The 15,943-nt window shown below is 41.9% G+C and overlaps 1 protein-coding gene across 1 annotated transcript in view; it reads right to left on the bottom strand.

The window, feature by feature from the left end:
• Window positions 1-428: 428 nt before the first annotated feature.
• Window positions 429-15,943, bottom strand: part of mrps5 (mitochondrial ribosomal protein S5) — a 22,313-nt gene continuing 6,798 nt past the window's right edge. The window contains exons 5-10 of the mRNA XM_074645440.1: window positions 9,154-9,244; window positions 8,663-8,709; window positions 8,062-8,119; window positions 2,532-2,594; window positions 1,358-1,494; window positions 429-1,004 (exon numbers count right to left, since the gene is read on the bottom strand). Coding sequence (XP_074501541.1) covers window positions 780-1,004; window positions 1,358-1,494; window positions 2,532-2,594; window positions 8,062-8,119; window positions 8,663-8,709; window positions 9,154-9,244 — 621 coding nt within the window. The 3' untranslated portion in view covers window positions 429-779. The remainder of the gene's footprint in view (window positions 1,005-1,357; window positions 1,495-2,531; window positions 2,595-8,061; window positions 8,120-8,662; window positions 8,710-9,153; window positions 9,245-15,943) is intronic.

The following is a 15,943-nucleotide window of genomic DNA, read 5'->3' as shown; positions in this document are numbered from 1 at the left end:
TGAAATTAAAGACTGTCGCGAGCGTGCATGGCGTCACATCTGTTGAGTCCCATTCTTCACATTAAGCAATCTACAGGCTGAGAGAGGAAACACAGAAAGTTGCGGAAGGTCTCATTTTTTTAGGTTAAATTACAACCTGTTCACACATTGGCAATCAAAATGATTAAAACACATTTATAAGTGTTAAAACTTAAATACAGTCCCTTTAACTTTAACCTCCCAGAGAAAAGTCATTCAGTTCATTGTTTGTCCAGACGACCAGCAGCTCAGTGTGACATCCGGTCGGGGAAAACTATATTTCATGAGTAAAGCTGCAGTTTTTTCAAAATCTTTCTGTTATGGAGGAAGAAGGCCTCCCTGCTGTCAGAGTTCATTAGTTTACAGATACAACCTACGTTATTTAATACGACAGAAAGGACATATACACGTTTTTACAGATCTGTACTTTATTACATTTTACAACAATTCCACGTGGATGAGGAAGTTATAAAGAAAACAATATCTATGAGGTTAATATTGGTGTTTACTGGGTGTATCTGGAGAAATGTGTTTTTAAATGAGACGTCTTCAGTTGGACAAACACGTAACTTTAGTCCTCTGTTGACAAAACAATCTACTAGATTTGGAGTTTTTTTTTTTTCAAACAAAAACTGATATTTTGTTCGAGAGCAAATGTTCTAATTCCTCATGTATTCATATATATTTTCAGCCAAAAATCAGACCCCCCCCTGTGTGACAATCCCGGCCTCTACCAGTCCAATCCCCGGCGTCCTCCCACGCTACCAGATGGTGCGTTTGACGCCCGCCCAGATCGAGCGTTTGACTCCCTGCGCGGCCCGTACGTCATCCCAGTACAGCCGGGTGTTGGGGATCTCGTCTTCGGAATCCGGGGTGGGTCGCGCCCCGTCTTTGGGACTCGCCACCACCATGGGCAGCGGGCCTCGCTGGTCCTGAAACTCGACCACGTGGAGCTGCTTCTTGTCGGCCAGCCTCTGGTGGATCTCCTGCAGGGTGGAAGAAGAAAAAGAGGTAGATGTTAGCAAAGAGAGATGTGACTGAGTAGCTTCTACACTGTGTCTGACGGTGGAGACGGAAACCGACATTAACAGCTCCAGCGTAGAAACCATAATGTACACAGAGACCATTTCAGAGGTTAAATACTTAGGTGACAACCTTAATGTTCCTCTACATCATAAGAAATTCAATATCAGAGATGATTGTGTCTTTCTGATCACATTCTCGCTGCCATTTTCAGATTTCCCTTTATTGCAGAGAATTAGTGGGAGGACTTTATTTAATATAATTTCTGAAATCTCTCCCACTGAAGACGCCTCCCTCTATGCCGACATGACTTCACCTGATTGGCTAATCCAGTGAAGAGGGCCCTGGTGATGTTGAGCAGATTGACGGATCCCTCCACTTTGCAGTACAAGTCCTTGATGCCGATCAGCTTGCTCATAGTGATGATGGCCCGGTGGCAGTGCAGACCGTAACCTGCAGACACACAGTAAATATGCACACATGAATGAGCACTAGGTATGGACAATATAAAGACTTTTATCATGGTATATTTCAATTTATTATTTTGATTTATTATAGTGTGACATAGTAAATTACCTTACACATAAATAAACAACAAACAAAAAACAACAAAAATGTCCAATTAGCAGGACAATATTCAACACTCTTCCAACTTTTTTTTCCTTAAGGAACCTTTTCTATCATTGAATAAACTGACGACTCAGTGACATGGATATGGATATTTCATATTAAATTAAACACATAACAATAACAGAACAGAACAACTGATGAACTGTACAATTAACCCAAACAGTGAACACAATAACTGCAGGAAGTTTGTGTTAAAACGAGCAATTTGGATGAATTTTGAGCAGATTATTTCCTGTGAATCCTGGAAATTTTGATACAATTATCAGTATTATGTATATTTTTTTAACAATCATACATACTTAATTGGCTCTATTTTTGAAAAAATGCAGTGTTTTATTCTCCCTGACTCTCGCCATTGTTCTATTAGCTCTTTGGTCGTTTTAACTGCGTACTTTTATAATGCAGTTTTCTTCACAGAAATGAATGAAATGCGGAGCTATCTTAAATTCAAGAAGGCCTTGTGACCCCCAGTGAAGCATTGGTGACCTTTAGTGGGGGTCGGGACCCCCAGGTTGGGAACCAGTGACCTACAGATTTTACTAGTCAATGCTCAGCAGGTTACATGTGAAAATATTAAATCTTTCTACATAGTAAAGTATACAATTCAACAGATCTAAAGATTTTTTTTTCCAATATTACTATTATTATTTATTAATATTTACTTGAGTTTAAATGAGCTTTTCAGCCACATTCCTATTTTCCTTCCTTTTTTTTCCCAAGACGCTTCTTGGAATTGTTTTTGAAACAAACCTGTAAACCTGACCTGTAAAATGAACTTAATTTCTATCATCTGACAGTATTTATCGTCATAAACACTCACCGTTATCCTACCGACTAAATACTTAATGAAGGAGACGTACCTTCGTTTTGTTTCTTCATGCGGAGCGTCGTCCTCTTGAACTTGGATTGAATGTCATGATAAACTGTTGGAGAGAAAAACAACTTATTTAATAATGAATTGAATTACACTCACTGGATGTCGACCAGGGAGAGAGAAAGAGAAGAATTAAAATATAAAAAACAACTTTATTAATCCCACCAAGGGGGTTAATTAGTTAGGAGCAGCTTGTGCAGAGAGAAAAACACTCTAAGATACAGACAAACAAATACACCAAATACACCAAGGAGGTAAAATGTGGAATAAAATCTATAAGTAAATGAATAAATAATGGTAAAAAAGAAACCCATGGAGCGTTTAGAGAGGGGATGAATGATTTTAGACGGCGGTTTGCAACACAGATAAAACATAACGGTGCCCTGATGGCAACAGGACGAGACCTGAAGAAGCCAAAATGTTTTTCTGCTTTCTGGAGGATTTGTTGCTTAACTGATGGATAATAAACAGACACAGTTGTTCCAAAAAGTCTAATTGTTTTCACACCTTTTTGTGCCGTTTCCAAGAGAAGGCGCCTGTGTTTTGTTATGCATCTATTCTCCTGTTTTCCCTCAGGTCTGGTGTTTCTCTACCTGCCCACCAGATGTCCTTCCACATGCCAGCGTCTCCTGCCGACTGCAGCAACAGCAGCTGTGGCTCATTAGTTATTCAGACACACAGTCGGTCCCAGAGCGGCAGCGGCTGAATGAAACAGCTCCGTAGCTTCAGGTTAAAATCTTGTTCTCGTGTCTCATCGCACTGGCTGCCGTCCCTGCACCCTCTAGACATCCGGTTAGAATTTAATACTTGTAATGAATTAGGTTTTGTACTCGGATGCTGCAGCAACACGGAGGAAAGAGTTATGGATGGAAAAGATAAAAAGAGAAGACGGGTGAGAAGCAGTAAAAATGAAAATGTGTCGCTCAGAGGGCGCGTCCTGCTGGGTGAAGAAATCTAAAAATGCAAAACTAAATGTCAAATAAACACATAAACACACGCTGCACATGGAGCTGAACATTTGCTGTGTCTGCAGGAGGTCCAGGTTCATTTGGAACAACGAGTGTTTTCTGTGTGATGTGTGACTCACAAACAGCGACGCAGTCAAAGCAGATAGAAACTAGAATCACCACCTCGTCTGTCTCCGCCAAACCAGACAAGTTACAGTTTACATCCATGTCTGTCATTATTAGCATATGAATTCTTGAGTTATGGCCAATGACATGTTTTGTGATGTCACAATGACCTTTGACCACTAAATTCTAATCAGCTCATCCTCGAGTCCAGGTGGATGTTCGTGCCAAATCTGAAGAGATTCCCTCCAGGTCAGCGGTTTCCAGGATATTTTCCTTGAAGCTCCCCTTACTGTACTTCTATCTAAGAAAAGCTGAAAGCTGAAATTACGAATCCTCGAACAAAATCCACAATTTGAATAAAGTGATTTTGTGTATTAAATGAATTAAGTCATTTATTTTATTTAATCAACTTTCTTTAATGAATAGAACTTGTTAGTTTCGTCAACATAAATAAACTGATGACGTCTTGACGGATTCTCCAAGAGAATGCAGATACATAATATGATCTTTTATTTTTGCAATAACTTAATTAATATACTATAATATTCAATTTTTTTTGTTATTGTGGTTAAATAAATGTAATTTATGGTGCTGTTGGTCTGCTGCTAGACCGCCCCGTTATTACAGCTGCGGGCCTCCCTTTGTGTGCGTTTTTGACCGCAGAGAAAATGTTGTTTTTGAAAGGCTAAACGCCAACAAATACGGATTGAAGCAGAATATTTCATTAGATTTTTCTACTGATTAACAAAAAATATATACCTTTTTAAATAGTTTTACTCTTTACACATATTTTTGCATAAATTATCCAGTAAGTGAGTCATTATGATTTTGAGCAAATCTAATTATACCCCCGCGACAACATAGTCGGGGGTATATAGCGCTCCGCGTGTCCGTCCTCCCGTCCGTCCCTCCGTCCGTTCGCGTGTCACACTTTTGTTTCCGGAGCAGAACTCAGAAACTATTTAACTTGGGAACTTCACATTTGGTGTGATGGTTGACAGTGTGGTCTAGTTGTGCCTTTTGGGGTTAACAGTCCAGGGTGCCCAAAAATTAAAAAATTACTAAAAATGAGTCTGATAAAACAAATTCTTCATTCATCTGCATTATGAACCCGATAGATGACCTGCCGTCCTGCTCTGCAAAAATGTATAAATCTCAGTTTTTCACACAGACAACCTGAACAGCATCAACAAGACAGACCAATATTTGTCTTCTACTGACTTTATCCCGAGGAACGTGAGCTAATAACAAGCTAGATTTTGCTCAATAGACTAATTCCATTAGTTCCAAAAGGGCAAGATCTTTGGCCCTACTTTAGTAGGGTTCAGGCAGTGAGTATGTGAGTATGTGAGCCATACTCACTTGTGCCTTGTTTTGACAACCTCAGAGCAGACAAATCCTGGCGCACCCCCTGTGATCTTTGGCCCTGAGGGGGGCCCAGATCCCAGGTTGGAAACCATTGCTTTAGGCGTTCTCCAGATATCACGAGAATGGGACGAACAACCCGAAAACATAATGCCTCCGGCCACGGCTGTCACCAGCGCGGAGGGATGAAAAGACAAATTCCTCCTTGACAAACACACTTTTATACTCCAGTAAGTGTGAGTGTTTTCGAATACTAAAAGTCAACCCTGAACCAAAAGGACTGGAAACTGTTTTGGTTGTTTTTCCAAAAGGTTTGAATTTCATCCAACAAAATGGTGGAAAATGCCAAAAAGAGAAACAACCAACGATGCGACATTCAAATGTATTCATATTCCTTCTGGCCGTGTGTTGTTCATTCATTTCTCCTGAAGCCGCATGAATATTCACAAACATCCCCGGTCCTGGGAGAGAAGGAATACCGGTGCCAACAACAACTGGAAGGTCAGCGGAGCGGTTTGTTTTTCCACCAAAACATCATGTTTAGTGGCCAAGTCGGGGGCGTCCAGATGTTGGACAACACAGCTTAACAATCATGAAGACACACCGTTAATGATGTGGTGGAAGAAATCCAACATCTGGGCCGCCACCAAAACCTTGAGTGACCTTTCAGGTAGTCTGGATTTCAACTTTTTTTTAGACATCTTACAGACTGTCAAACAAACAGGTTGAAAATCGTACAACTGTGCCGGTAAAGGTCACAATGGTGACGATGTGAGTGAGCAAAAAAGCTGACAAGAATGATCTAGAAGTCATCTGATCTGTCACAAAATGTAGTTTGACCACGGAGACAGAGAGATAATCCCCCAAACGGTTGTTTTTCTTTAAAAAAAAGAGAAGTGATGAGAGGACGAAGAAGTAAACAACCAATCACATGACGATCCAGACAGGTCGCAGATGGTCGAACAGTGAGAGCTGGCACGTGGAAGGGTTTCACTGTCTTTTCTATGAACATGCAAAAATTAAATATACCACAGTTCTGAGCTCAAACTGTGTGAAAATACACACACACACACACACACACACACACACACACACACACACACACACACACACACACACACACACACACACACACACACACACACACACACACACACACACACACACACACCGTCTGGTGTCGGGCCAAAGCAGGAAGCTAACTTTCTCCTCCGGTGGGCGCGGCGGCGGCGGCGGAGGCTGATGACTCACTCACATTAATCTCTCTGGCTTTGCTCTCCAGCAGCAGCGCAAGTAGCCAAATGGCATTTCACAATAAGAAAAGTACAAGCGGTGCACTTTAACTCTCAGACCTTTATTCTTTTACATTAAGTCGCTTGCATGAGTGCAAGCAGGTGATTCGAGGGGATAGTTCTGGACAAAGGGAGGAAGAGCAGGAGGAAGGGGAACTTAGAGAAGAGAGGAGGAGGTGGAGTGAAAGAGATGGAGAGAGAGGTAGAAGGGGTTGTGAAGCTCTTGTGGATAACCCTGGCTCTTTTCTCAATGTTATGTGACTCACAGTTGGAGCTCTTCTACAGCTTGGATCAGCATGAAACTGAATCATCAGCACAAACAATAATCAGCTGCGTAAGAAAACATCTGCTTCCTTCTTTGCTAAAAAGTTGAAGGTGAAGGGAATGAAAATGGAGAAGTTAACTAACAGTCTCTGAGCTTAAAATATTCGTTACGTACGCCGCTAACGGGAAGTGAAAGCTAAAGATTAGGGTGTTGAGAAGATGGATAACACAGCCTGCAGCTTTAATCAAGTTACTTTTGGATTCTGGGTCCATTCTGGATGGATTCGGGAACAATGGTGCTGTGTTTGGTTTTGAATTTGACTGGCTTCTTCTTCTTCTTGTTGAGCCGAGGCTCACGGGTATGGTGGCCGTTAGATGCCAAACTGATGCACAAAACAGAAACTTACGACAAGGAACTTTTAACTGGTTATGAAACAGTCTCAATTTAATACTGATGATGCGTCTATGTGACCTACATAAGTAAACGAGACCATCAGTGAGAAGATTGGTTATTTCTATATAGTTACTGTCATCACGGCGAAATGATTTACGGCACGCAGTGCGGTGAAACTCCTTCAGCTTAGACTCCAGTTGGGCCTCCGACAGCGACCAGCCCGCCACGGACAGACACAGTTCCGGCTTCGTTGCCGGCTTCGCTGCCGGCTTCGCTGCCGGCTTCGCTGCCGCCTTCGACCTGCCGTCGGACTTCCGCCGGGAGGTGGAGAGCTCTGTGCCCAGCAGCAGCAGTTCCTCCTCCGGCGAGCTTCGCCTCGCTGGTCCACCATGGATGTATTAACAGAACTGGATAAAGTGTTGGAGGCTCCCGTTCTTTCCTGTGAGAGTTGCTCAGCGGGAAGCCAAAATTGCACAACTGCCGAGTGATAAAGTACTCGGATCATCCAGCGATCTTCCGCATCCACTGGGCCCACGGAGCAGGCGCAGTAGCATTTCCTTTAACTCCGCCTTCCAGCCCTCGCTCCAGCCTCGGTCTGGGTCTCATTCACATGAACGGAGGAAGGGAAATAACTCTGGATTCGGCTATTAGTGCATGAGTTACAGACGTCTCTTTCCCAATGTGAGACTATGGGAAAAAGTATTTTTGGGCCCAATGGCATCACATGACAGACACAGAAGTTGTAGCACCGCCGTTTGGCTGCTACGAAAATTTGCATCAAAGCCCGGCGCTCTTCCTGGGAGCTTGGCCCTCGCTGGGAGCCAACACCGACACAACGCTGCTAGAGGCCCAGGCCGTATTTCTGGGCTCGCTGGAGGGAAGGGAGGTGAGGGAGAACCAGAACCAGGACTGAGCGGGGCAGACCGTCAGACCCTGCTGCAGTAAAATGAGAGGTTTTCTAAAGGGACTCTGGCAGCTGCAGATCTTTATGACACGAGGCGGTAAAAAAACTCAACCGCTTTTGCCCACAGGGGCCGCAAAAATTCATACAAAATGAAAGTTCATCATAGTCACGATAAGTAACTATGAGGATATTGTTAAAATAATCAATCTGAAAAAGGTACTTACTGGTCTGGTTGTTGTATCGCTCTATGTAGTACAAGTAGTGGATAGCTCGGTTCTTGGCCTGCAAATCACAGAAACATACATTGTCATTTGTTGACTGAAAGTTTTGTTATTGTCATTGTATTAGTATTAATTATTAAATACAATATTATTATTAGCAGAACACAAGGGACTCTCCAGGTGCTTTGTGGGACTGCTCTGAGATAAAGCCTTTATACATGGAAGAGAAGTGCCCTCGGTAAAGTACACACCATACCAGGATCCAATCAGATACATATTCTGGGTGTGGATCTTGTGGTATATGATCAGGCAGAAGAGTCCAAATAATAGAGGAAATATAAATTAATTAATCTAAATAGGAATTCAATTATTTAGATTGTATGTATGCATAAAATGATAAATGCAGATATTTGTATTCTGCACCAACAGCTACTAAATGAACCTTAATGTGAGATAGTTTGTCCAAGTCTCCACACTGATAATAAAGTTCTGGTGAAAAAGAAATTATTTCATCGCTCAGTTTTACTCAATTTAAATGTAAAATACAAAAATTCTACACTTAAAGACATTGATGATTATTTTAGTTGGAATAAGAAGAACGTACCTTCCTCAGAGCCGTGTTTCTGTCGGCTGCTTTCCCCAACGCAAAGCCTGGTGGAGGAGGAGAGAAGATCATTATGGTTTTATATGATAGGAATGCTGCCAATTAAACTCAGTTTATTGTTTCAAATGTTGTTAAATAAGTGCTATTAATTATGAGCCCACATGAACGCTGTAACTTGATGACATTTTAAATAAGCAGCCCTCACAGACTCAGGCAGGTGAATCTTTACCAGCATTTTTTAAAATGTATTTTGTCGCTCACTTTCTGAAGAGCTTGAAAACTGTCAAAACTCTTCCCTGCATTTCTCCATATTTACATATAACAACTTATTTTTCACCTTTTGCAAACACCCTGAAACTGTTCAAATTAGTTTTGGTTCTGTTCCATGTTTTTTAAAAACTTTTTAAAACTTTTTTCTTTTCAGTTCCCATGGGAAACCATGCTGCAGCGTCTCGGGGTGATCTAGGTTGAATTTTCAGAGAGGGTCGAACCTGCGGCTCCGTTGCCATTTCCCACGGCGACCAGACAGCTGATGGACCTCTTCCTGCCCTCCTTGGCCGTCATGTTGAAGACACTCTTCACCTACAAAACAACAATGAATAAACAATAAACAACAACAAAAAAGACCGTTTTAACAGGGCTGGGACGATTCACCTATCTCCCAATTCGACATGTATTGCGATTCCATATTAAGATTTATTGAGACCTTTTGAAGTTAAATTAACACTTCTAGGGACTTTTACTTTGGAAAATATCTAAATTAATACAGTAACAATGTTTGATTTACGGCATGTATGTAGTCAGAGATGTCCTGAAGTCAAATAATTCAGTCAGGCATTATGTATTAAATCTTCCCAAAAATCAAAGAATAAAGACTTTTCCCTCACAAATTAGTGGCATTTCATTTTTAATTTATAAGGGACATGAAATGTTTTAAATTTCTGGTTAATACATACTTGTATATAAAAAAAACGAAGCATTCAAATACTGATTTGGAGGTTGGTTACCATGGCAACGATCAAAGCTTCGAAGCATTCCGGTCAGCCTTATTCAGAAACAGTATGTTATTACTGATATTGATCATCATGTGCTCTTGTGATTAGTCAATTTATCACAGCTAAATATCAGCCAATCAGTGGCCTTCATCTGTGATATGATGTCATTTGTCTAAACTAAACTGACACCTTCAACAGGCTTGTTTGGCCCGTAATGTAGAGGACATGTAGTAATCATGTATTCAGCTCATCTACACTCTGATCCTGTGCGGTTTGTATTTTCTGCTCCAGTCGACCCAATAAAGTTACTGAACCAACAAAAAAAAGTGTGTGTGTTTGTGAAAACATCTGAAGTTATAACACTACTACAGATTGTTAAGGGATTTCACTGTTTGTGTGTGTATCAGTGTGTGTGTGTGTGTGTGTGTGTGTGTTGTCAATCCGTTCCGTCCAGATTTAAGTGACTTTCATCGATCTGTTAGTAAACAGAGCAGACAGTCATCCATCACACGCACACGCACACGCACACGCACACGCACACGCACACGCACACAGCGTCCTGTCCTCCCTCGTGATCAACCATCTGCTATGTGGCTTTAAAACAGCAGCAGGGGGCAGCGTTGATACACTACAGAGAGCAGGAGGAGAGCCGAGGGACGGGGCGTGATTAGGAAGAGGAGGAAAGATGAGAAGGAGGAGAGAGAGAGTGGGGAAAAAGGAGGAGATATAAAAGGTCAAACGGGGCAGGTCAGAGAGGAGAAGAAAATTAAATAATATAAGAGAGAGAGAAAAGTAGTGGAGGACAAGAGGGAGTAGAAGAAGAGATGAAAGGAAGGCCGGTAAGAGGAGAGGAGGAAAGGAAAATAGGATTTATTGCCTCTCTAGACTAGAACTAGAACTAATTTAGATTAGAGAATGAGGAGAGGAAACAAGAAGAAGGAAATAAAACAGGAAAGGAAACAGTGGAAGAAGAAAAAAGGAGAGCAGGAGGCATCACAAACTGTGTGTTTGAATGAGCAGTATGCATGTGTAAATAAACATATGATGAAAAAGAGACAGTGTGTTGAACTGTGGAGTGAGAAAATATACTGTAAGTGTGTGTGGCAGCTTGATAACAGATGAACAAAATGCTGACTCTGCAAAAAACTTTACAACACACACACACTCAGTAGAACGTTTCTGTTGCTACGACATAAATGAACTAAAAACAAACAGAGAGCGAGCGTCGCTGCTGCACGTCACTATGATACATAAAACTAGCCGGTTATACTTATGAGTTCATTAAGCCGAGTTAATTAGGATCATTAGAGCACTGATTAGACGATATTTTAATGTCGTACTTTTCACGTAATGTGTTATGAATACGTTTTTTTTAGTAATTTTAAGAAGAGGCAGACCGATTAATCGATTAATTAATTAATTAATGTTTGTCCAAATCATAGACTGTATGTAAGAAGTGAACGTAGTCACCGTGACGTCACCCCATTGGTTTGTGGACTCCCGTTTTGAGAGGGTGGAGCAACCGAACGCTGAATAAAAAGGTTACAATTAATTGTGATGAATTGAAAACACAATGTGAAAGGGTTAAAGTTGTAAGACGAAAGCACGAGACAACTCTCAGACCGGAAAACGCTGTGGTAGCGACCTGTCAATCACAAGGTAGCCCCGCCCTAAAGCATCCCCTGCTTTATGGTCTATTTGACTCTAAATGAGACCATAATTTACTAAATGAACATCATGCTGTATTGAAGAAGACTTGAAACTAGCGATTGAGACCATAAACTCATGTTTACAATGTTTACTGAGGTAATAAATCAAGTGAGAAGTAGACTCATTTTCTCATAGACTTCTATACAACCAGAGGAGTCGCCCCCTGCTGGCTGATAGAAAGAATGCAAGTTTAAGACTAAAACTGTCTTCAAACCCTGAGACCAAAGTGACGAATAACACCACAAACATAAATGTGCTAATGTCCCATGTTGTGACTAAAAGGGACACCCCGTCCTGTGAACAGGATCCAGGTATGCTGCGAGTTTGTGTCTGCTGCCTCGCTGCTTGTGCAGAGACCACCAGCAGCCCTTCAGGGACTTTATCTGGGTCAAGAAACACACACAGCTCGTCTCGACGCGTTCCTTCCCGCCAGAGAGCGCAAGTGACAGAACAAGTGTTGGATTTCAGCTGAGGGGAACTTCAAAGTCAAGATCTGCCTTCAGCTTCACTCGTTATGCAACACACATTTCAGTAAAGGATTTATAATTTGACTGCAGGGCCCTCAGCAGAAGGATTGGGGTCAGGGCAGCAGCAAACACCAAAACACAGCGCTACATCCTAATACTTCCACACATCTCTACATTTTCTTACCTTACTCTACCGTAAACAAACATGTTAATAGAATATATACAGTAATTAGGTGTTTTCACAGCTTAAATGCAAAAATATACACAACATACTGTGGCTGCAGGCCAATAAAGGAGGGCAGCAACATATCCTTTCTTGCTGTCAAGGAAACTCTCCGCCTCTGTAAAGATCCTGACCAGATGGGATACCAAACACTGTTTTTGTAAAATCAAAATCCAACAAGTTATTAACTCTCATGTTTCAATGTGACTTGCAGCTACTCGCAGACAGTTTCTATCACAAATGCATCCAGTGATGTTGAGCTTTTGGGCTCTACATTCGTCGTTTTAGGGTGAAGATGCAGCAGTTTTTGGCGGAGCATTAAGCAGCAGAGCAGATGGGGCTGAGTTTTTCCCTCCGCCGGACGGGCGACAGCATGGCGGTGGGAGGATGCTTCTAGCTCGCTCTCACTTGTGTTTTCATCTCTTATTTTTTCTCAATCTGTTGCTGCGTGCCTCCCTGTCTGTATCGGCCTATGTGAGCTGCAGCGCAGGGGAGGAGTTGTCACCACGTGGAACCAGAAGGCGCTGCGAGAGCACAAACCTCCGCCAACGCTAAACACTGTTCAACAACTACACGTCGTTTCTTTCACTTGGACTTGAAGTCGATGTCTTGACTCTGCAAACACACTGAAGAGTGTAGACGAGTTTATTTACTGCACAACTGAAGAGATTTCTTCCACTAGTCGCTGTACAGGTCAACTCCTTGTAGAATTATGACATACTGATATCTGACTACATGCATTTTATCCATACTTAATATCATGTGTACTTTTTGTCATGGCTTGCACTGACATTTCTGTTCTGTAATCTTCTCTGGAGTCACACCAGAGCAGCACTTCAGGCTGTTGGTAAAGGTTACACCACTTATGAGACAACAAGATACTAATTGCAGGGAGAGCATCTCTCCAGGGGAGCGACTGATGCTCACTTTGGTGTTTGGCATCAGGTGAGCACCAATTAGGCTGGCTTAATCAGGTCACAGTCCAATTGTGAAACACATTGGCATTTAAGCAATATGATTAAACATAAGAGCCCGTCCTTTCAGTTTCGGGTGGGTGTTGCGACTTTCAGCGATGACGTTGGAAATCTTTTAGATAACACTAAGCTACGCTTTCTGTACTCCAACGCAACAACACGACACTCCTCTCTCCAACTCTCTGGAGGGTCCTCTCCATAATGTTGTCAGACACTTATAATAACAATCTGAGCCTGTCAGCGGCAAAAACAAACACTTTTAGTGGAGGTACATTGGCGGTGAGGAGTCGCTCCGAGCGATTACATTGCAGCCAGTTTAGCGACTGCTGGCTGCAACTTTAAATTGATACTGATATTGCAATTGGGATATGATTTGCGATATTAGAGAGAATGATAAATTTTACATCATTATTCTCATTTTCAATAAAAAAGAAAATGATTATGGTGTGATTTTTGCGGGGATCTGTCCCAAACAAAGATGTTTTCTTAAGTCTGTCAAAATATGATGTGTAGGACGGGACATCTCTGACATTTAATTTAAAATGGGATTTTGACACTACTGCGATTTGAAAATGGCAGAAAGCCACATTTTGATTAATTGTGCAGCCCTATTCTTTATATATAAATACATTTCTCCTCTATATTCTCTATATGTTTATATTTTTTCTCTATTAAGTTGTGATATAGATACTCTAAATATATACCTTAAACAAACATGTATTCACACATTGCTGTTAATAAAGTATATATAGTAATTACTAGGTATTTTCACAGCTTAAATGCAAAAATATACACAACAAACTGTGGCTGCAGGCCAATAAAGGAGGGCAGCAACATATCCTTTCTTGCTGTCAAGGAAACTCTCCCCCTCTGCAAAGATCCTGACCAGATGGGAGCCCAAACACTGTTTTTGTAAATCAAAAGTGATTAATTCTTATGTTTCAATGTGACTTGCAGCTACTCGCAGACAGTTTCTATCACAAATGCTTCCAGTGATGTTGAGCTTTTGGGCTCTACATTCGTCGTTTTAGGGTGAAGATGCAGCAGTTTTTGGCGGAGCATTAAGCAGCAGAGCAGATGGGGCTGAGTTTGTCCTCCGCCGGACGGGCGACAGCATGGCGGTGGGAGGATGCTTCTAGCTCGCTCTCACTTGTGTTTTCATCTCTTATTTTCTCAATCTGTTGCTGCGTGCCTCCCTGTCTGTATCGGTCTGTGTACGTGCAGTGCAGTGCAGGGGAGGAGTTTTCATCGTAAAATATACTGCCTACTGCAACATTGTATTCTATATATATATATTTCCTGGTGTTTCTATATGTTTTGGTAGTGTGATCGCCACATGGTTATATTTTATTCCCTGCTGTTTGATGACCAGCAGGTGATAATGATTTAAGTTGACTACTGCCTCCATAAGAAATGCCTGTTTTCTCTTCCTGAGGTAGATCTTTACAGATTGAAATGTTGCCTTACAAGAGAAAGAGAAATTTGAAGCCTGATGGTCCGTGTCCACAGCCTCCGTCTTTTCCACGCTTCCCATTCATTAGCAGCCACGCAATGCATTCCGGTAGCGTGGCGGCGCAATAAGAGAGACGGGGCGCCACGTCGCCCGCTCCTTATTTGCATAAAGCTGATCTCTAGGCTACTTTATGCAAATCACCTGCATCCGACGCGACCCGCTGCTTCTTGAAACTTTCGAGAAACATTTATTTCTCGCATAAAATGTTTTCAGAAACACGTTTCAGTGAACTATTTACGTGATAAAAGAGAAGGAAGTTTCCAAAACGAGCTGCCATGTTGGTTCCGGTTTGGGAACAGCAGCCCACGAAGGAAAGTGTTCGTCCAATCAGGTGCCTTGTTTCTAGTGGCAGCCCATCAAGCGTCCAATGCTGGGGAGCGAGGCGATCCCAGTGTGCAGACTTCCTTCGTGCCGTCCATTAGTCACTTAGACAATAAAACATGGGAAAATAAGGTCCAGGTTGAAAAATATTGAAGTTAATCTTTAGTGGACAAAGTGCTTTTTACAGTTGGCCTCCCATTCACCCACCGATGGCGATGGAGCTGCCTTGCTATACATTATATTGTACTATAAGTACTTCAATCTTACATAGTTGGAAAAGCACCATTAACTGGTCTGAATGGGATCCTGCTACAGTAGTGTATTGTAATTTTCTTGAAGTCTTCATGAGCTGCTGCAGGATTCCATTTCTTCACATTACACATATAGATGAGAGAGGTTGTGAACTTTTAACAGCCTGTATCAAATATATAGGTAATGCTTTTAACAAATTAATAATCGCGCCGTATTAATGCCCTTTATGAGAATTTCACTTTAGATATTAACTTTTGTCCGTGCCTCGGTGAGCTCCGCTTGGCTTTTAATCCAATTGGAAGTTCTGGCGAAGTTGCTCCATACCAGCCGACTTTCATCAAAACTTTCAAGGTTGTTGGCTTCAGAGAGAGACGGAGAGAGACAAAAACCCTGTTGTGACACTGACGACGCTCCATCTCTGTTAATGAAATCACTGAGTCCTGTCCAAGTGGCTGCTGTACCTGGAGAGAGGCCATGAACATCACTTTTCTCTCTGTCGCTCTAACTCTCCTCCCATCCTGTTCTTTACTGTTACCTCTGCCATCCCTCGCTCTCTTCCTCATCTCTCTGAGGTCCAACTGATTGTAATTCTTACTGACTGGACTGTGCCGGGGACGTGCACATCCTGCTTGATGGACACTTTTGGAGGCTGTAGTTTGTTTGTTTGTTATTGTACTGGATTCAATCCTACATGACGGTGCTTGTTTTTCATTAGATGTTTCTTTGTACCACAAACCTCGACTCAAACCTGCATTATTTTGCCACTGTAAAGTTGCTCTTAGCATTTCCGGCCAAAGTAAATCTGGATTTATAGTCGACGCAAGAG

The sequence above is a fragment of the Sebastes fasciatus genome, chromosome 9 (assembly GCF_043250625.1).
Source record: "Sebastes fasciatus isolate fSebFas1 chromosome 9, fSebFas1.pri, whole genome shotgun sequence".
NCBI lineage: Eukaryota > Metazoa > Chordata > Actinopteri > Perciformes > Sebastidae > Sebastes > Sebastes fasciatus.
This window is presented reverse-complemented; position numbering and strand designations above follow the sequence as displayed.